This window comes from Camponotus floridanus, unplaced genomic scaffold (assembly GCF_003227725.1).
Source record: "Camponotus floridanus strain SB8 unplaced genomic scaffold, Cflo_v7.5 scaffold1, whole genome shotgun sequence".
NCBI lineage: Eukaryota > Metazoa > Arthropoda > Insecta > Hymenoptera > Formicidae > Camponotus > Camponotus floridanus.
Window position 1 is genome coordinate 9,186,905 of NW_020229214.1, and position 21,894 is coordinate 9,208,798.

The 21,894-nt window shown below is 39.8% G+C and overlaps 1 protein-coding gene across 5 annotated transcripts in view; it reads left to right on the top strand.

Moving 5' to 3' along the window:
- LOC105254298 (fibrillin-3) overlaps positions 1–21,894 on the top strand; it is a 39,959-nt gene that overhangs the window by 1,384 nt on the left and 16,681 nt on the right. For 4 of the 5 annotated variants that reach the window (XM_025411974.1, XM_025411887.1, XM_025411939.1 and 1 more), the window contains 8 exons: positions 12,376–12,561; positions 15,230–15,542; positions 15,737–15,885; positions 16,042–16,173; positions 17,097–17,219; positions 17,461–17,718; positions 18,073–18,342; positions 18,464–21,733. In XM_025411974.1, coding sequence (XP_025267759.1) covers positions 12,376–12,561; positions 15,230–15,542; positions 15,737–15,885; positions 16,042–16,173; positions 17,097–17,219; positions 17,461–17,718; positions 18,073–18,342; positions 18,464–21,733 — 4,701 coding nt within the window. The remainder of the gene's footprint in view (positions 1–12,375; positions 12,562–15,229; positions 15,543–15,736; positions 15,886–16,041; positions 16,174–17,096; positions 17,220–17,460; positions 17,719–18,072; positions 18,343–18,463; positions 21,734–21,894) is intronic. The other variant, XM_025412019.1, reaches the window with a different exon arrangement.

Below are 21,894 nucleotides of genomic sequence, written 5' to 3' on the forward strand. Positions count from 1 at the left end.
AGATCTTGAAAGATTTCGAGGATAAAAATGTTGAAAGTTTTGGTAAAAATATAATATAATTTGTATTTCAACACATTGTTCGTGTTTTTTTTTTTTTTGATCGATGAAAATGTTTGTTGAAATTACTCACACAAAATGTTTTGAAAATCATGTATAAATTTAAAATATTCGAGACTAAAAAGAGCAATTCAAGTAGTTTGGTATATGCAAAGAGTTCTTCTCTTTCTCTCTCTCTCTCTCTCTCAGCGAATGTATGTTTTACATCGAAACACCTTTTGCTGGCAAAAGTCGTGTAAAAATTAAACTCTGGAAATAGAAATAAAAATATTGGATGAGTTGTCAGATATGTTCTTGCTCTGTATTCAGTTCGTGTTTATAAATTTGAAATTCGTTTTTTTTATCGTACACTGTCTAACTGTAGCAAAATATGGATTATTATACCGCAACTCTAATATCTCGACAACAAATTACAAATATAATCATACGAGCGTTATATAGGGTGTCTTACAATACCAGCTTTTCCATTTATGAATTTCTCGGTTAATTTTATAACAGAATTTCAAGTGCTCTGTCTTTTTGATTGCTTGACAAATCTAGATTTTGATAAATTAAACTTTGCGTCAGATGTAAAGTAAGATTTTGTCATTGATTCACACGCTTTAATTTCCGAAAATATTTACATCTTTGCATATTTTTGTAAAGCTTCGAAGCCGTTGCAAGTTTCTTTGATCGAGAAATTTAGATTTTTCATCTGCGTATTATCGTGAGAGTATCGACGCGTGAGAGGATATAACGCTGGTCCGACAGTTTTTTACGGCCATTTTTGCGCGAAACCAGCTGCGAGCCAGAAGCCGAGGAATCTGACGCCTTTGGAAGACATAATCCGATTTCTTTCGACATCGAAAGAGATATCGTCGCTTCGAGATGAAGGCCTTTTCTCGCTTTCCTCCTCTCGTGTTGCGCGTTTGCTCGCTTTCTTTTGTATTTTCTCGCCGTTCTAATGGTTTCGACCCGGGCTAAATATAGAGAGGCGTCGTACAAGGGTCCCTCCCGCTGACGGGTCAGAAGTAACTTGTCGCTATTAGCGGACGAGGGTCGAAAATGCGTCGGTGCGGAGATCGTGGGATAAACTTGACGCAAACTTCAACCGCGAACGATACGGAATTGGGACGCGGTGGATTTATAAAATTTTCTCCGCGTCGCGGCTTTTTTCGGGAAATATTCCGCGCGAGAAAATAGGATTTTGTTATTTCGGAATCGCGAGATAAAGCGCGCCCATCCATTTGGACAAATAATAAGAAAAAGAGAGCGCGCGACTCGATTCTTCGTTTCGGTTTATTTTTCGAAGCGAAAACAAAATTGCAATTTATTTGAGGAAGAGATTAGCCCTTAATTCGTCAAAGAACCGGTCATTATCATATATATTATCTTTACTTATTATTACGGTTCTATTATTCCGATTATTCCGCTGTTCCTTCCTTCCTTAAATTACGACGCGCCATCAACGTTCCGGCTCCAACTTTGAAAACTGGAGCACTTCCTTTTTTTCGCGAATTTTTCCATCACTTTTTCAATAATTCGAAGCTGATAATAGACAGGCAGTCGAGAGTGAAAAGATGCGTTACGCGATAAATTCTCGTCGATCGTGAGAATCTTCATTTTCCCTCAACCCCGCAGCCCTTTCGCCTCGAAATCAGCATCGGCGTTTCTGTCCGGTTTCAACTGAATTCGCTTTCTCACGGTACATTGATTCCTTCAATTCGCTCTGTTACGGGCAGACTCCATTTCCCAAATTCCGCTTCGTTGTTCCCTTACTGTCATAGCAATTTCTCTCCTCTGTCCGGTTTCAAATATACGAATTCGCAAGTTCAAAGCAATCTAGCGCCGTGCTTTCTCCTTAAAGATCGAAGAAATAATACGGCACGCGGAAAAGACTCGCACAAACACTCTTCCTTGCGATTCCATTCGACGGTTTTCTTAAACGTTCTCTTTTATTTGCGATCATGCGAGATTCAACGAAGTTTATCTTTTATGATACGCGCTGCAGGAAATGAAAGAGCGTCGTCGCTATTAACATGAAAAGTATAACAAAAAATCTGATTTAATAATTCGACCCGTTACAATAAAATAAATCTTTAAAAATATATATATATATATATATATCTTTATTTAACCGTCTTTATTTCTAACAAAGATCAATAATGCGTAAAAAATGCATGGCAAAATGCAAACAAGAACGAATCGAGAGAATCGTATCGTATCAGGTGTTCTAGATCGTTACATCGATATTCGCAAATAATAATTGCTTCGCAATTTTGCCGTCGGATATTTTTCTCTCATCGAAAGCGAGAACACCGAGTATTTCGCGCGCGCGAGAAGTTGACGTGTGATTATCGATGATTATATTTTCTCGATCGCGACTCGGGCGAGTTGTAGCGCTTGTTACGCTACCCGTTGTTTAACCTATTATTTTTCATCGGAATCGAGTTACGAATTAATAGAACACACGCAAGTCGAAATGTTTGCGGTGCGATCGACTGGATAAAAACCGATCTGTCCCGTAGAGCTAACGGCGGCAACAATTTGCACATGTATATATATAACATATACATCCGCAAAGCTGATCCCGGCGTATTCGGGATTTTTCACCAATTTTTCGATTTCAACGTATATTTTTCTTTATTTTCTTCCTCTTTTTCCCTTCCCCCCCCTCCCTCCCCGCGTGATCCCACATCCATTATGTATGCTAATAAGTTTTGTAACTCGGTACGCACGCTCGGCGGTGCCTACCATGTGCCTTGTTTGCTTTAGCGAAACATACGGGCGATAAATCGCGTTGAAACTGGCGCGTAATTGCACGCGTGTCCGCAGTTCGTCTCTCGGTAAGTGCGTATCCCCTTCGAAATTCGATCTCGCGATCTACGATTAAATTCAACCTCGGAGCGACGAACAATTATCTATTAAACAATTAGGCTCTTAAAAAGAGTCTCGCACTTTACGATACATTTTGGGAATGATTAAAAGTAAAAATTATTGACAATTGTTGCAATTTTTCATCAAAGGATGACGCGATTCTTATCGGCGAGATAATTAATTAATTAATTGCTAATTTTTTTCTCATTTTGCACGCGATAGAAATTTGGAGAGACGGCGAGAAATGGGAGTGGCATTAACATTTTTTTCCGCGGATTTAATATTTTCGACCGACGTTGTTCCGCTTAAATTCCCGCTTGTTGCACGTTTTCCTAATTGAATCTGCATTTCTGATCGGCGCGGCAATCGACCGCAAACTAATGCGATGATATACACGTACGCACACGTACGAGTATCACATGCGCATGTATTTCCATATGCATGCGTCCTGGATAGATGCGGGTACATTTTCGGTATCCCGGTGGATGCATTTCATTTTGACCAAAGCGCCCTTTTACATTGTGTTATTCCGACGCACGAATACCGAACACCGAAAATGCTTTACGTTCTATTGTTCGCGAACTTGCCAATTTATATCGGAGCGAGCCCCGTCGTCACCGCCGGAAGATAATGGCGCTCTAACGCCTTACGTTATTTATGGTTACAACAGGCACGCCGAAACACAATGCTAATTAATTTCCGTATCGACGATATCGATTGAATTTACCGCGTATAAATTCGTCGCTGCGATTCCACACATTTTTCTGAGAATTCGCGGTCCATCGCGCGCGCGATGAAACATTTTCAACGAAACGTCACTCATCGACGATAGTTTGTTTATTGTTTGAAGATAAAGTTTGATTTGACGTCCAGAAGCGATATTTTTTATATTTATATAATCCGCACTTTTCAATAACATTTTGCAAAAGTAATGCACACTGAGAAAAAATCTGGTTGCATTAATTAGAATTCTGATAGATTCAACCAGTATGTCTGTTGGAAAATGGACGAATCAGAATTCTTGTAGGAATTACCAGATGAATCTGATTAATTTCTTCCTGTTAAATTTGCCAAATTTTCTGGTTAATAATAATAAACTGTTTCAAATTTGCAAAAGTTTAGATATAGATGAAATATTTGGTCAAATAATATTATACAAGTACTAACTGGTTAGAAAGATATTAAATATAATTTAATGAAGTTAGCCACGTAACTGTCACAAGGCGAAATTCTCTGCCAAAGGTTAATCATTTCGATTAACAAAATTCGGAATATTTCAGTAAAAACGCAATAAATATTAAAATTGTAGATCAAATTGTAATATTTTTACACACAATTTCTTACTCAAAATATACCAAAAGTGGATATATTCGTCAATATTGATTTTCAGCTACTTTTTGCTAGGATTGTACATACAAAACGTCCTTTCTTCCTGTTAAATTTATCAAATTTTCTGGTTAATAAACTCGCCAGCACCAAAGTCGCCTAAAATTTTTTCCATCTAATCTCAAAAGTCTGTTTAATATTCTGAATTCCAACACGATTATTGCATAAATTCAATCCAGATTATTGAATAAATTATTTTAAGTTTAGTTTGTTAGAAATTAAACCGATAAATAGTGATGCAAAAAGAAGATGCAGCTCAAACACACACAATCAGAGAGCTAGCCTCTTCTTTCTGGCACTACTGCTCGTAAGAAAAAAAAATATACTTTGGATTTAATGTTAATACTAGTTCTTTATATACATTTCATGGCAAATATTAAATACGAGTTAAGTTAAGAGTGGCAAGCAAAGAAATTAATGTAACAAGAAATTTTATAGATTCAACCAGAAAATATTAACCAAATCCTTAATAAAATCCTAATAAAATCTATTAAACGTTCTAATTATAAAAAATCGAGTCTATCATGATAACTAAAAATTCTTGTTTGATTTAATCAAAATGCCTTCAATCATATACATCATATACGTCTTGTTGATACAATCAAACGATTTTTCTCAGTGCAGAAAAAATAATTCAATAATTGTATATCGAAGATACATCTCTCAAGTCCTTTGAGAAACTGTCGAAAGCTATCGTTACCATCCTGTATATCGATAACACGACCATCATATTCGCGTGCATCACATTATCATCGCGTAATTACGTTGACGCAAAGTCATAATTACAGGCGGATACCTCCCGACGCAAAGCACCGATCACCCTGGACGATTATTAATCAAACGTCAGAATTGCGATCCGGCTTCCACGGGAGTCGCGAGTCTACAAGCGGCGCTTATTTTTCATTTACCGTCTCTCGCGATGTAACGAGAGTCAAACCGGCTTCCTCCTGCCGTGATCGACCACCATTTTGCGCGTTGTATCTCGAGGGGGTCCTATAACTAATAACGACTTAGTTTCTGCTGGAAAATTATCAGGTGTACGTATCTACTCGAGTTCCCCTCGATCGTCTGTGCAATCAACGTGACGATCGGTTTGTTTCCCTTCTCCTTGCATCGGGACGCAATCTCCAATCAACGTCGCGTTTGTCGCGTTTCAGAACGACGGATGTAATTTGAGGGAAATAATCTTTACATAAGGGAAAGCGATTAGAGCGCTCTATAATCCCAAACCCTGACCAGTATTTTAGAGGAGTTTCTGAGCAGGCCATCCGTCAATAACGCGACGTGAACGCGCCCATACAGCGCACAAAGATTGCATACCATTGCATCAATTTTTCACCGCAATATTGCAACGTTGTAAATTCACTGCGAAATGTTGCTGCATCATTGTTGTGGGATTGCAGTAACGTTAAAACGTTTGCTTTTAGGAATATTGCAATGTAAGATTGTAATAATGTTATGGTGCAACGCATTTGTAATATTAAAACGTGTTTTGCTACAAATGCAGACACCGTTTTAAATTTAATAAATAAACTTTGAAAATATAAAAAAAGTTTAAAAAAAATGGGGAAAAATGCCTTTAAAAAAACATCTATCAGTGTTTTTTATTGGATGTTTCTTAAATATTTATCTCAGTAATATATATACAATTATTTTACATACACCAGAATATTTTAATACTTGCAATAAATGAATTATTTCCTATTTAATTAAGAAACATCTGTTTAATATTCTGAAACCGAATGAAGGCTCCAGATTATTAAACAAATTATTTGTTTAATAATCTAGATCCCTCATTAGAATTTAGAATATTAAATAAACCAAGTCAGTTTATCAGAAATTAAACCGACACAAGACAAGAAATATAATTATTACATTAGTCCTTTGTAGACCTTATATATCCGCTTTAGACGAATTCGAATACGAGTTAGTTAAATTGGGTGGTAAGGATTGTGTGGTAAAGAAACACATGTTATACATTTTCGCTATGTTAAAACGTTGCTGCAACGTTGCCAAAGTAATATTGCAAAATAATGTCTCTGCATTATTTCTGCAACATTACACTGCAGTGAACAGTATTGTAACATTGCAGCAATATTGACGCAAGCTTCTGTGCTGCATGGGCGTAGCTAGTATCCGTTATAGTTAAAATAAACGGTCTTGCGAATTCGATACACGCGATCGATTTCCGCAGTCGTCGTACCGTTTGCTCTTTTACAATAAATGACATCGTGAAACATCCTTTTGCGGCTTTGGCGAGTAATTCGATAGAAGTGTGTCAGTGCCCAGTCTTTCTCCGGGAGAAAAGTTCCGTGCCGTCTTAAAAGCAGTTTCCGACATTAGACGTCGTCGTTTCTGGAAAAGTTCTCTCGGAGATGATGTACGCGAGACTGTATATCTCTATGTTCTCCTTTGCCAGCGGGATTCACAGATCTGACTCGCTGCCGACGAGTTTCGCTGACGAAAGATCAGACGCGCCGATAGGAATTCTTCGCTCTTGCGAAAGATTGCGCACGTTTTCAAGCGACATCAATCATGCGTGATCTACGAGCTTTCTTACTCTGATTAATCGAGATAATTACGCGGCACTGGAGATGGGAGAATCAGACAGGAAGGGAGATACGAAACAATTGATCGGAGTAGGAATATCTCCTCGACTCTGCTCGTATAATCACGAAAGTCTAGAGATATCGTAGAAGAAGGGGGGACAGAGATCGGTGAAGACGCTATTAGAAAATCCATATATAGTTCCAGCCAATTTGAAGCGCAAACTTGAGTTCGACGCGAGGGAGACAGTCGGGGAGAAGCCGTTTCGCTTCGCGAAATGCGTCATTACTTATTCCCGGGTAGCGCGAAACCTGGCGACGACAGATTTATCGGGTGAAAAATTCACGGGGAAGGAAGGAAGGAAGGAAGGAAGAACGACGCCGCACTGTCTTTCGGTTTTGGATCGCCAAATGGGAAAACGTTGTTCCTGTTGCGGCGAAATTGCTCGACCGACGTCAGTCCGGTCGAGGCGAGAAGCTGTATAGCCGCGAATAAATCGACGTGACCGATATTCCGGACTTTGTCCGTCCGAGGGAGTCCATCTCCCCTGGAAAAAAGATTGCTGTTTACGGAAACGCGACGAATAATTTAGACGGGACATTTTTTTCCTCTTATTCGCGCTATATTTCTCTCGGCGATGGAGAGAGATTCGATCGCAGCCACTGCGGACAAGATGAAAGTCGACACTTTTATGCGAATGGACCGAGAATTAAATACACATTTTCCGCACGTTACTTGAATTCTTGCGCGAATGTACCAAGTAAGGGCGATACACGTATATATTTATGTAAGTGCTTTTATTTATCAAAGCGAATGCTTGAAAAAAATTTTGGTGTATTTTGAGTATGAGAAATTGTGTGGTATTACAATTTGATCTCAGCTACAGTGCAGAGATGTATTTTTAAATATTTATTGCGTTTTTACTGAAATATTCCAAATTTTTTGTTAATCGAAATTATTAACTTTTGGCAGAGAATTTCGCCTTGTGTCAGATACATGGCTAATTTCATTGAATTATATTTAATATCTTTTTGACCAGTTAGTACTTGTATAATATTATTTGACCAAATATTTCATTCCGATTATTTGTGTTTTTGTTATTTGAATCGACGTGGTTATACGTTTCCCGTAAGAACACATGTTAATTCGGCAAATTAAAATCCTTATAACTTGTGAACGCTTTAATGAATCGATTTAAAAATTGTACTGAATATTTTAAACGTATGTAAAGACACTCTGTACAATGTTCATTAAATTCTCAATATTTTGAAAATAAGTACAAAACATCCTTAAAGCAAACATTTGCTTTTATACGAGCTTTATACGAGCTTACCGAGTATACGTGGTGAGAGATAAAACTAGTTGTAATGTGAAACGTGAACTATGCACGTACATGATTATTTACTCTTACGCTGACGGCGAAAATGTTTGCGAAGAAAGGCTACGAAATATAAAATAAATGTTTCGCGATAACAAGAGACGACGTTGTTCGGACGAATTTGTACGCGCGATTCGTTTTTGCCGGCGATATATCGTTGCTTTTAAACAAATAGCTTCCATCTTTCGCCAACAGCATTTCTGTCTCGCTCGGTATTACTCATCTGGCTATTCGGATACGTATCCGATAGCGAGCTTTCCCGAGCAGCACGTTAAAACGCCGTCGATTCTTTATTTAAATATATCCGGCGCGTCTCGATAGGATCCTCTCTTCCTCTCTCTCCTTTTCCCTCCCCTTCCGCTGCAACATCCGCAACGATTGTGTTCGAGGAGCATGACGGGTGGGTGGGTGGGATCGCTATGTGGATATCGTTAAGAGGCAGACAGACGCGTCGAATCCCTGCGATTTCGATCGTGCATGGCCTTAATGGACGCGCGTGACCAACCGTCCTTTACTTGGCGCGACGCGCTGTCAAAGTCGTTGACACCGGAGGAGCCGAGATCATTGATCGCGCGCGTCGTTTGCACATACGAGAGCCACTCGAAACAAGCCCCGCGTACACGGTGTTTGAGCAAAAAGGATCGATACCTCGCGAGGCCGATAGATCACCCCCCGCGAATAAAAAGTAACGTACGCCAAGAGTACGTGACGGGGAGAATCGAAGCTGTAAATTGTGATACACGGCTCGTGACTCCTTTTCGTTTTCACGTCATGCGTATCGATACGTCAAACTTGGCGTATTAATTTGGGCAAAGGAAGAGATATTTTTCATATTTCTTCCTGCGCTTTGTATCGGGATTCTCTCGGATGAACGTTGACTCGATTAAAAAATGGATGACCCGCCTCTTGATCTTGTAGTCTCGATTTATCGATCTATGCAAATCAGAAGTAATCCAATAATCCCGAGATGACACGAATAATTCTCGTTCCCATACGCGCGTGAGAGGGAAACTGACTCACTCGCCACTAGTCAATTACATAAATTGAGGTCCGCAAGTTACATTAATTAAGCGTTTAATTCTTCGTTAATCCCGCCGAAGGCTGCGTCACGTCTTGTAACCCTCGGTAAAGTTGGCGTTTCGACAGCGCTAGATTTCAGGTAATTTAACAGCGTTGGGAGCCTGGGGGCGAGGTGAATATTACTCTTTGAATTTTTTAATGTACTTGAAAAACGGAATTTGCGATCCATGCTTAATTAAACTAGCCTGTTTTCCATCGGATTATAGACGCGTTTGAATTTCTCAAAAAATAAAATTAAGCTCTTTAATTCGATTGATTCGAATTTAAACTCCGGAATTGAAATTTGGTTAAAGATTACTCGATTAGACATCTTCTTTTATAAGTTATTACAAGTCATTAGAGAGAGAAAAGCGGCTGCTTTTGAAGGGACGATAAATTAATAAGAGAACTTAAATATACTGGAGAAAGTTAGGATCTTGAGATGCAGTACGTTGTGCCACGGCGTTCGCAGTATGTTTACGACAATTTACGATGCACTTTATAATAGCGAGAGACAGGTAAACCGCAATACTCGAGTTTTACTAGTGGTCGTTTAACATCACTGGTCGATGGACTTGACGAAAGGCCCAGGACGCAGGATATTTTGCTCGGAGCGAGCAAAACATATTTTAGAAAGGCTCATTTTTCAAAGACTTAGATATTTTCCGCATTGAAAATTTCACAAATTTCTGCCGTGTAAATTTCTCGATAAATAAATAAAAATTTAATCAAACACAGATAAATGAAACAAAGCGTTTGCCATCCACTTATACTCGTAAAGCCGAAATCCCCTCTGAAAAGTCCTTTGCGTATTCAACGTAATATAAATACTTTGTAATTAAAATGTGAATTTTTGCAAATGAAAAATCGCCGGAAAATGCGCGGACAGAAATTCCGAGTACCTTCTCTAGCTTCGAGGCACTTTATACGAACGAGACACGCCATTCGGTTTTGCGATTCGCGCCCCGAGAGGCGCAAAGAGAAGAGAGAGAGAGAGAGAGAGAGAGGGACGCATTTTGCGCCGGCCACGTTCGCATCGTTGACGGCCATCGCATCATCATGCGTCCGGTGGCCCTACGGTAAAATTTTTGCGGCGGAAGCGCACACACTGGACGTCACGGCGTGACCGTATATTATGTTACCGTGGAATTATTCAATTTTAATCCCGCGTCACTGTGCTTGCGCGACCGCAAGATCTCCCATGCGCTTGACACACGTCTTTTCCTTTTTCTCCTGTCGCAGGACTCGTTGCTACACGCGCACCGACAGTAGACACGATCACGCAATACCGATATAAATAATTGTCAAAAAATTGTCTTCGACAAAAATAAATAAAAATCATCAAGTTTGTTGAACCTTTATTGATTAAACCTCAGAAAATTTCGTCCAGTGAGAATAAAAATTATGCGTAATTTTGTAGAATTTAATTCTTTCATTATTTCATTTGCATGGTTTAATTTGTTTGTATGATTAAATACTATCTTTAATAATACCGGAGAAGCTTAATAATTTTGGTCAATTCGAGGTGTCGTTATAGTTTCTATTCATTGCGATTTATTACAGTAAAATTCTTTCTTTCGCTTTCAGTCTTTTCCCTTTTCTCCTGTCGCAGGGCTCATTGCCACACGCGCACCGACAGTAGACACGATCACGCAATACCGATATAAATAATTGTCAAAAAATTGCCTTCGACAAAAATAAATAAAAGCCATCAAGTTTGTTGAACCTTTATCGATTAAACCTCAGAAAATTTCGTTCAGTGAGAATAAAAATTATGCGTTATTCTATAGAATTTAATTCTTTTATTATTACATTTGCATGATTTAATTTGTTTGTATGATTAAATACTATCTTTAATAATACCGGAGAAGCTTAATAATTTTGGTCAATTCGAGGTGTCGTTATAGTTTCTATTCATTGCGATTTAGTACAGTAAAATTCTTTCTTTCGCTTTCAGTCTTTTCCCTTTTCTCCTGTCGCAGGACTCATTGCCACATGCGCACCGACAGTAGACACGATCACGCAATACTGATATAAATAATCGTCAAAAAATTGCCTTCGACAAAATAAAATATCAAATGCGACAAAATAAAATATCAAATGATCAAATAAATAAAAGCCATCAAGTTTGTTGAACTTTTATCGATTAAACCTCAGAAAATTTCGTTCAGTGAGAATAAAAATTATGCGTTATTCTATAGAATTTAATTCTTTTATTATTACATTTGCATGATTTAATTTGTTTGTATGATTAAATACTATTTTTAATAATACCGGAGAAGCTTAATAATTTTGGTCAATTCGAGGTGTCGTTATAATTTCTATTCATCGCGATTTACTACAGTAAAATTCTTTATTTCGCTTTCAGTCTTTTCCCTTTTCTCCTGTCGCAGGACTCATTGCCACACGCGCACCGACAGTAGACACGATCACGCAATACCGATATAAATAATCGTCAAAAAATTGTCTTTGACAAAAATAAATAAAAGTCCTCAAGTTTGTCGAACCTTCATCAATTAAACCTCAGAAAATTTCACCCGTTGAGAATAAAAATTATGCGTCATTCTATAGAATTTAATTCTTTTATTATTACATTTGCATGATTTAATTTGTTTGTATGATTAAATACTATCTTTAATAATACCGGAGAAGCTTAATAATTTTGGTCAATTCAAGATGTCGTTATAATTTCTATTCATCGCGATTCACTCAAGTAAAATTCTTTGTTTCGCTTTTAGTCTTTTCTCCTGTCGCAAGACTCGTTGCACCGACAGTAGACACGATCACGCAATACCGATATAAATAATTGTCAAAAAATTGCCTTGGACAAAAATAAATAAAAGCCATCAAGTTTGTTGAACCTTTATCGATTAAACCTCAGAAAATTTCGTCCAGTGAGAATAAAAATTATGCGTAATTTTGTAGAATTTAATTCTTTCATTATTTCATTTGCATGATTTAATTTGTTTGTATGATTAAATACTATCTTTAATAATACCGGAGAAGCTTAATAATTTTGGTCAATTCAAGATGTCGTTATAATTTCTATTCATCGCGATTCACTCAAGTAAAATTCTTTGTTTCGCTTTCAGGAATTCTCGGCTCCTGTCCTGTGATACGGCGAGTGCAAGGAGGAATAGTGAGACATATAACAAAGGATGGTATTCTGCAAACTATATTCTTTTGTAGTCCGGAACGTCAACTCAAAGGTTACAAAGTACTGACTTGCACCAAAGATGGGAATTGGGATCATCCTAGTCCGAAATGCGTGCCTCGCGGTAAGATCCTCGCGGACTGTATTCCATTTTAAGGTCTCTCTCGTCGGAATTAATTAGGAACGTGAAACGCGCGAGTCTAATATCAATCACTTTACGCGATTACGCGTCCCCAGCTCTTTGACGTCCTTTCATCCATGGAACGTACTCATTATGAATAATCGCGTCCCTCTGATGCATATCTCCGTCCAAGTATTTGCATATTGCATCCTCGATAATTGCAACATACGAACAATATCATTAGGGAAAAATATATTTCCTTCTTTAGCAGAAAAGGCATCTCTCTGCTGTTCGATATTTTTTACCATTTAAGCCCATTACTCCCTCGTTATTCTTATCTGGTCGATATAAATTTTATTCGCATCGTACATTCAATTTGCATACGTGCAGGTAAAGTTTCTTCAAACTAGTTTTACGATTCGAATGAAGGAACGGCTTGCACGTATCACGTATCCCATAATGTCCATGGCTACGCGGCATTATACTAATTTGATCGACATAAGTCAATTATTCGCATGAAAGGGACTTAACTCCTCGTCAGCCTGGCTGGCGGCTGCGAAGCCTCGACGCACGTGTTCAATAGAATGACGGACAAATCCGTTTAACACGAGACATCGAGCTGTCGAAATAAAGGGGACTCGTGGCATCAAACTCGCTCTTAACTATAACAGCGAGCGGCGGTTTGCTTACTCAATCGAGACGATCGAGCTTCCGATCGATAGGTGGAGATAATCGGAGGATGACTAAATTCGCTACTTTGTTATTCGATGTCTCGCGATCTTATCGTTGATTTAATCCAAGAAATAAAATCAACTTTAACGTAGATGCTAAACAAAGGTATTAAAAAAACCGATATTTCTTTCTTGACGGTATAATTATTACACACGTAGATATTTAAATATTTAAAAGATATTAAAAGAGGATAAATAAAAAATCGCCCATTTTTTTGCAAAATTAATAAATACTATCTGGACCGTTCGATCGGATTTCGGTATCGCGATATAATCCGAGTTGGAGAATTGGAATTACGTATATTTAAAACCGTGGTCCCACCAACTATATGTCAGAAAGTCTCGAAAGTTTCCAAGAACAATTTACCCGGGACGCCCGTTCTTATGATTTGTGGAAACACGACTTTACTAGAGGATTCAATTTTCACGATGCTCAAGTTATCGGCATATCTTAAGCCGAGAGGGTTGGCTCTGCTCCCGATACCACGGATATATATATAGGGTGTCGCCTATTCTTCGCGCCTCTTCTCAAAATCTTGAAAAATCAATAAACAACTTTTCAATTGAAATAAACAACTTTTTAATTAAAGGAAAATCAAAAATTTAAGAAAAAAATTAATAATAAAGAAAAATTTAAGAAAAATCAATAAACAACTTTTCAATTGAAAAATCAATAAACAACTTTTCAATTGAAATAAACAACTCTTTAATTAAAGGAAAATCAAAAATTTAAGAAAAAAATGAATAGTAAAGAAAAATTTAAGAAAAATCATTAAACAACTTTTTAATTGAAATAAAAAATGAAAAGAGCGAAAGAGAGGAGACAGAAAATATCTCGTTATAGGTTTTTTACCATTGCATTATCAACAACAAATTACAATCTTATCTCGTTTAATATGTATCAAAAATCTCAATAATGTTGTAATATAATACTCGGTTACTTAGATGGACGATTATAATTATGTCTATTGTGAATCTAATCATCTCTATCTCGCTGCCCTATAACATCGTGGACCGGCAAGCCCGACTGGGATTCCGGGGAAAATTCGCGAGGGTGGCATTTCGGAGTTTCAGGAACGCATCTCGTTCCATCGCGCGTGCTATCGGCGGCACGAAATTCGCCGACACGGCATAGCTCGCATTCGCCCCGATGGAGATGAACCGCCAAGTCATATGCGCACACACATACATATATATGTATATATATATATATATATATATTCCGTGGATTTGGTCAGGATGCACGTTGATGATACACTAAAAGAGCCTGCGTTTGTTCAGATGCCTCTGAATTGCTCGCGAGAGATGATGGAAAATGATCGCAGGATCAAAAGTCTCATCGTCAAAATTTTTCGATGCTTGATAAACGAATTGGAAATATTTTTTGTCTCGCGATATTGCGTGTCTCTTGATTAAATAGGTGTAGGACGGTGTAAATTTGTATAGAGACCGCTTTTGACGGATCAACGTGAATCACACGTATTCCATTACTTTGTTCGTCATTCGTTTGATATAGGGACGCGTAAAGGATATTCATTCGACGGCTATCTCATCTCTGTACGATGCACGGTAAAAGTATGCAACGCAAAGAATCATCGTATATATATATATTCGGGGAAATTAATTCTCGCGTCTTTCTTCACTCGCGATTCGCTACTCGAGTATCTCTGGAAACATTTTTGCTCCCGGTGAAATATTCTATTTAAAATCCATTCGCGATGAGCGCGTATGAATGACGAGAATTTAATTAAAATTTCCTTTAATTATAATCAAGCTAGATGAATATTTTATTTATCTGTATAATAAGGGTGCAACATATTATTTCTTTCCCACTTGAATATTTCAATTAATTAATCTCGGCCACGTATTACTAAGCATATATTATATTACATTATTTGACACGAGATGCGACAAGCGATTTAATGATACATTGTATATAGATAGAGAACTCCATTTTCTGGACCCTGATGTGATCGTTTCGGAAGACAGCGAGCTACAAACCACGACGAAACTAAAGACGTCGGCTGAGATACATAAATTAGAAAAACGCAGAATCACGAGGGACAGCAAAAATAAGGAGAGAAGAAGAAAGAAGCCAGCACGCGCGAAATCCTTGTCAAACCTATTTGCAGCGAAGAGGCTAAATGAAACTGCATTGTCTCAATTGGACGAGGTCAGCTGTTTCACAAAGACCCACCGAAAAAAACTCAACGTGCCTTCGATCGAAAACGCATATCTCGTCAAGTTCACCAAGTTGGTAGTCGATTAAGATAATTCCTAGTCCAAAATGAATTTAAAAGATTGATTTTGATAAAGAAGTCGCAAGGGAAATGCCAATTTTTTATTATTTTAATCTGTTATAGCTACTGTATGTTTCTTTCCGCAATTCCTTTCAGAACGATACGTTATTTAAAGATATTCTAATAATAGAATGCATTGTTTTGTAGAAGGAAAAAGCTACTGCCGCCATACAATGAAGATCCTGTTGCGATTTACAAGTGCGAGGACGGTTACGAGTTTATGGATTCGAGGGATAAAATTTTTTGCAAGAACGGCACTTGGAGCAAACGTCGTCCGAAATGCGTGAAAAAAAATCGTAAGTCAAATTGGAAATCTTTTTCATCCCGTACAAATAATCGCATAATACAATAAATAAGAAAACGTATCTTTTCATGCGTCGGCGTAATTTTCCTCATATACGAGAAATCTATTGTTAAAAATATCTATTGTCAAGTGTATGTTTACTGTCTAGAACTGTCGATCGAAAAGGTGAAACGTTGCGATGAGGGAACAGGTGAATGCGAACACGTGTGCGAGGATACTCCAACCGGTATAAAGTGTTCCTGTTTCGATGGCTTTCGAGCTGAAGGATCCTCTTGTATAGGTAATCCATACGCCTTACATAGTGCTCCGCATATGTAGACTTATCGTATTGCATATATCCAACGTTCTCATATTTTTTGAGGGCAAATCAAACTCACGTATCTCGATATTTTCGTCCTGAAATTCGCGTATACCTTTTTTGTATCGACTGCCCGTCCCCATCGATTCGTTTGTATTCGCCATTTCCGATATTCCTTCAACGTCCTATTTTTGCACCGCACATTCACCGTTCTTAAATTTATCCGATCTAGACGTGAGAGAGAATAAAGAGCGGATATTTGGTGAAAATGATTCCTAGCAGATGTACATAATACGACGAGCGCAATTTCAATCGCAAATACATGGATGTCGGCATAAACATCGTCTTAATAATGGAATTATACGTATTGACATGTATCGGATTATTTAAGAGTCGGATGTCGTGCCCGAGATTGAGTTTAAAAGCTGTTATCGGCTCGAACATTTCTCTACGTTTACCGGTTTTCTGCTTTTACTCTATCGGTTGCAATATGCAGTATGTTTGCGAATCATATCGCGTTTGAGCTCGATGATTGCTCGATCAACGCGGCTCCAACGTTATAGCACGCGATCTCCCAGCGTGTATCGATAATACACAATTATTGTTATTAAATTTCGTGCTGCGATAAAATGATGATAAATATCGACCGTAGATGTTTCAAAGGAAACTGTTTATCATTACATTATAATTTTTTAGCGGCAGATACAAATTCGTTGTTCAATTTCATAACTTCATCATTTCATCAGCATTAAAGTTGCATTTAATTGCTCAATCTCCCCAAAAAGAAAGAACGAAAATAATATATATACATCAATCTTGAGAAATTTAATTAATTTAATCATCGCACAGTTATATAAAGCGATTATTGATTGGCCTTTCTTTTCTTCTCGATTCTTTTTTACTAGACATTGACGAGTGTACCGAAGGAATATCGAAATGCAGTGATATCTGTCGCAACGAACCTGGTTCCTACTCCTGCGAGTGTCATCGTGGTTTTCAACTGGGAACCGATGGTCACTCTTGCCAAGGTTAGTCATAAGCAAAGAGAGATTTTTGAAAAAATATTTGCCAATTCTTTCAATTTAAATTTTAATATACGTGCAATTTAATCAAACTTTTTAATCAGTTTCTACCTGTAATTTAATAAAACTTTTTAATCAGTTTAATTTAATTTATCTTTAATTTAATTTAATCTATCTTTTGATTCAACGTTGTGCAAAAGTTGTATTTGACGAATGAAATTGTGTCGATGCCATAATTATTGCACAGATATTAACGAGTGCCTTTCAAACAATGGACACGGACCTTGCCAAGGCAGTTGTCGCAATCTCGTAGGTGATTACGAGTGCAGTTGCGCGGATATTCCTGGATACAAATTAGCCGCTGACAATCACACTTGCGAAGACATTGACGAGTGCGCTCTGAATAATGCAAATTGCTCTCACGTGTGCTTGAACACACCTGGAAGTGTCTTCTGTCTCTGTCCGGATGGCTTTTATCTAACTGACGATTGGAAGACCTGCCAAGGTACGCAAAAATATCTTCCGTGTCACTTTCTATCGATTTTTTATAATTATTTTATAATCATTTCAACTAATTTAAATCTTATAATTAAGTAATTTTTTGAAGGTTTAATTACCGCACTTTCTATCGATTTTTTATAACTATTTTATAATTATTTCAACTATTTTAAATCTTATAAATAATTTTTTTAAGGTTTAATTACGTTTCACGAATTCAATTAAATTTCTCTTCGTCAAATTTAAATAGCTATCTAAAATTTAATGACATGATTATTTGAAATCTTTCTCGTTTCATCAAAATTTCATTGAGATTCTAAAAATGAACATTTATAAGGCTTGAATTATCTGTTTTATACAGACATTGATGAATGCAAAACGACGTCAAAGATTTGTGCAGAAGACACCGAGTGCGAGAATACAGTGGGATCGTACAAATGCATAAGTAAAGTACATTCAAACATGGTAACAAAGATCCTTCGAGAAGGAGATTACGGTAACGAGAGCAAGGACGACAACGAGGACGACAGTGACAACGATAATGATTACGAAGAAGAGATTACTGAAGTTGAGCAGAATCCGCACAAGTGCGAGGACGGCTTCGAGAGGAACGAAAATTTCGAGTGCGTGGGTAAGTGTTGGTGCCCGATAACCTGAAACTTTTGGAGACGGGAGATTTCATCGTCTCCCGTACGCGAGTTAATTGAATTTACGAATTATCTCTCACTCGACATTCTCCTTCTCCTTCTCAGATGTAAACGAGTGCGTGGAGAATGAATCGCACGACTGTCAACACGAGTGCGTGAACGAGCCGGGCAGTTACCGGTGCACCTGTCGCGATGGTTACAAACTCGCAGAGGATGGTGGAACGTGCGAGGACGTGGACGAGTGCGCAAACAAGTCTGGACACACGTGTTCCCACATTTGCCGCAATACCATCGGCGCGTACACGTGCGAGTGTCCTTCGGGATTCGTCCTGGTGGACAACGCGACCTGCGTGGAACAGAGGACCTGCGCCAACCACAACCTTTGCTCTCTTGCGAATACTTGCGAGGATACCGAGGACGGACCGCGATGCGTCTGTCCAATCGGACATCAGTTGTTGGATGATCGAGCGACTTGCGCGGACGTTAACGAGTGCCTCGAAAAGAAGCACGATTGTTCGCACGAGTGCGTTAATATTCCCGGTAGTTATAAGTGCGCTTGTCCGCGAGATATGAAGCTTCTCGAGGACGGCCTCGCATGTGAATATGCGTGTTCTCGAGGACTTAGACGAGACGATGACGACGACGAGTGCCGAGATATCGACGAGTGTCTCGAAGGTGATCACGAGTGTTCGCATTTATGCCTCAACGAGTACGCATCCTATCGTTGCTCGTGTCCTTTCGGGTGGACCTTGGAGGACGATGGTCTCACCTGCGAGAAGATCAATCCCTGCATCGACTCTTTGTGCTCGCACTTATGCATCACGACAGGTTCCGGTTATAGATGCGAATGTCTCGCGGGTTACTTTTTGGACGAGGACGGCAGCACATGTAAAGATAAGGACGAATGCGAGGACGAGACGGCGAATGCCTGCAGTCACGATTGTAAGAATCTCGAGGGATCTTACACGTGTTCCTGTCCGACAGGATTCGACCTTGGAGAGGATAATCGTACATGTATTGCCATCGTCCAGGACGAGTGTACTCAGGATAATAACAATTGCACCTGTCCTGCGGGATATTCGTATTCGCATAAAGAGCACATTTGCAAGGATATCGACGAGTGCCAGAACGAGCGAGAACACAAGTGTTCTCATGCCTGTATTAATACTAACGGTTCCTACTTTTGCGAATGTCCTTTCGGTTGGCGTCTGCAGGAAGACTCTAGGACCTGCCAGCAACTGTCGGACGATCCTTGCGTCCAGGATCACGGTTGCTCACACACGTGCGAGCAAAACGACGGACGGATTCGTTGCGGCTGTCCGGAAGGATACGAGCTGCAGGACGACGAGAAGACTTGCCGAGACGTGGACGAATGTTCCGATGGATCTCACGCGTGCAGTCACGCTTGCGTTAATATCGAAGGAGCTTATCGTTGCGAGTGTCCTTCAGGATTTCAACTAACTAACGATCGCAAAAATTGCCAGGATATCGATGAGTGTTCCTTCGAGGACACCGGCTGCTCGCACGGATGCTTGAACACGAACGGCGCTTTCAATTGCACCTGTCCCGAGGGATACGAGCTGCAGGACGACGGGAGGACTTGCGAGGACATCAACGAGTGTATCCGGAATAATGGAGGGTGTTCGCACCTGTGCGCGAACACGGAAGGTAGCGTCGAATGCGCGTGTCCCGACAACTACAAGTTGTTGAAGGACGACGGTAAAACGTGCGTCGAGATAAACGCGTGTTCGATCGACAACGGAGGGTGCTCGCACTTCTGTCGTCACGAGAACGGTCTGGGATCCTGCTCGTGTCCACCCGGAATGATCTTGTCCGAGGACAACGCGACATGCACGTATGAGAACGAGTGTCTGAATGAGAATAACGGTGGTTGTTCCCATCTGTGCTATTACGAGGATGGAAACGTCACTTGCGCCTGTCCCTCTGGTATGTCCTTGGCGGAGGATCGGAAGCTTTGCATACGAGAAGACGGATGCAAGATCGATAACGGCGGTTGTTCTCATTTATGCCACGATAACGACGGCAACGTGACATGTTCGTGTCCCGCGGAAATGTTCCTGTCGCAGAACGATGATACTGTCTGCGTCCACAAAAATCGATGTCTAATTGAGAATGGCGGATGCTCGAACGTCTGCGTCTTCGAAGAGGACTCGATCATCTGCAAGTGTCCCGACGGTTATCGTCTGTCATCGCAGGACAACGCGACCTGCGTGGACATTGATGAATGTCTGGAACTGCGAGACAATTGTACCCATCAATGTCTGAACACTCCCGGCGCTTTCAACTGCACCTGCAACGTCGGTTTCACGCAGAGCCCTCAGGATCCAACTCTCTGCGACGACATCAACGAATGCGAGAAGGAGAACGCGGGATGTTCACATTCGTGCGCGAATCTCGTAGGTTCCTTCCAGTGTTCGTGTCCAGCGGAATATATTCTCGAGCGAAATAATAAAACTTGCGTTTTAATGGACGGCTGCAGGCGCGACAACGGCAATTGTTCTCACTACTGTCATCAGGAGGAGGATCCCGACAAAGCTGCAATCTCGAGCGTCAGTTGTTCTTGCCCGCTCGGTTTCCGCCTGAAACGTGATCTGAAAACCTGCGAAGATATCGACGAATGCGAGGAGTTTGAGAACGACGTGGAATCGGGTTGCTCTCACACATGCGTGAACACCGAGGGCAGTTATCGTTGCGAATGTCCCCCCGGTTATGCCCCGATGCCGAACGACAGGAAGAAGTGCGCGGACGTGGACGAATGTTTAACCGATCGTCACAATTGCACCCACGAATGCATCAACCTGCTGAGCGATTACATGTGCGTCTGTCGCAGGGGATATTACTTGCACACCGATGGATACACCTGTCTGGACATCGACGAGTGTCAGGAACGAAACGGCGAGTGTTCCCATGTCTGCACCAACACTATTGGCGGCCACTTCTGCTCCTGTCCGACAGGCTACGAGTTGTCCCAGGACGAGAAAACCTGTGTCGACGTCGACGAATGCGCGAGCAATAACGGTGGTTGTGATGATAAGACATGCGTCAACACCATGGGATCTTTTCGCTGCGAATGTTTGCCAGGTCACGTACCGCGGAACGGATCCTGTCGACCGTCCGATCCTTGTCAGGACGAGGTTAACGGCGGCTGCGAACAGATTTGCGTCGCGGTGAACGGCACCGCGATGTGTTTGTGCGAGGAAGGTTTTCAAAAGGGTGGGATCGATGGTTCCGAGTGTCACGACATCGACGAATGCGAGGGACAGCACGATTGTGATCATATTTGCGTCAACAAACCTGGCTCTTACGAGTGCAGATGTAAGGAAGGATTTCGGATGATAAATTCTACTTGCGTCGGTGAGTGAGACACAGAAAACTTTTATTACATTTAATTCTATTAAATTCAATTTCTATTAAATTATATTAAATTAAATTTCGATTAAATTTAATTTTATTAAATTAAATTTCGATTAAATTTAATTCTATTAAATTTAAGGATGTTTTGTATGTACAATCCC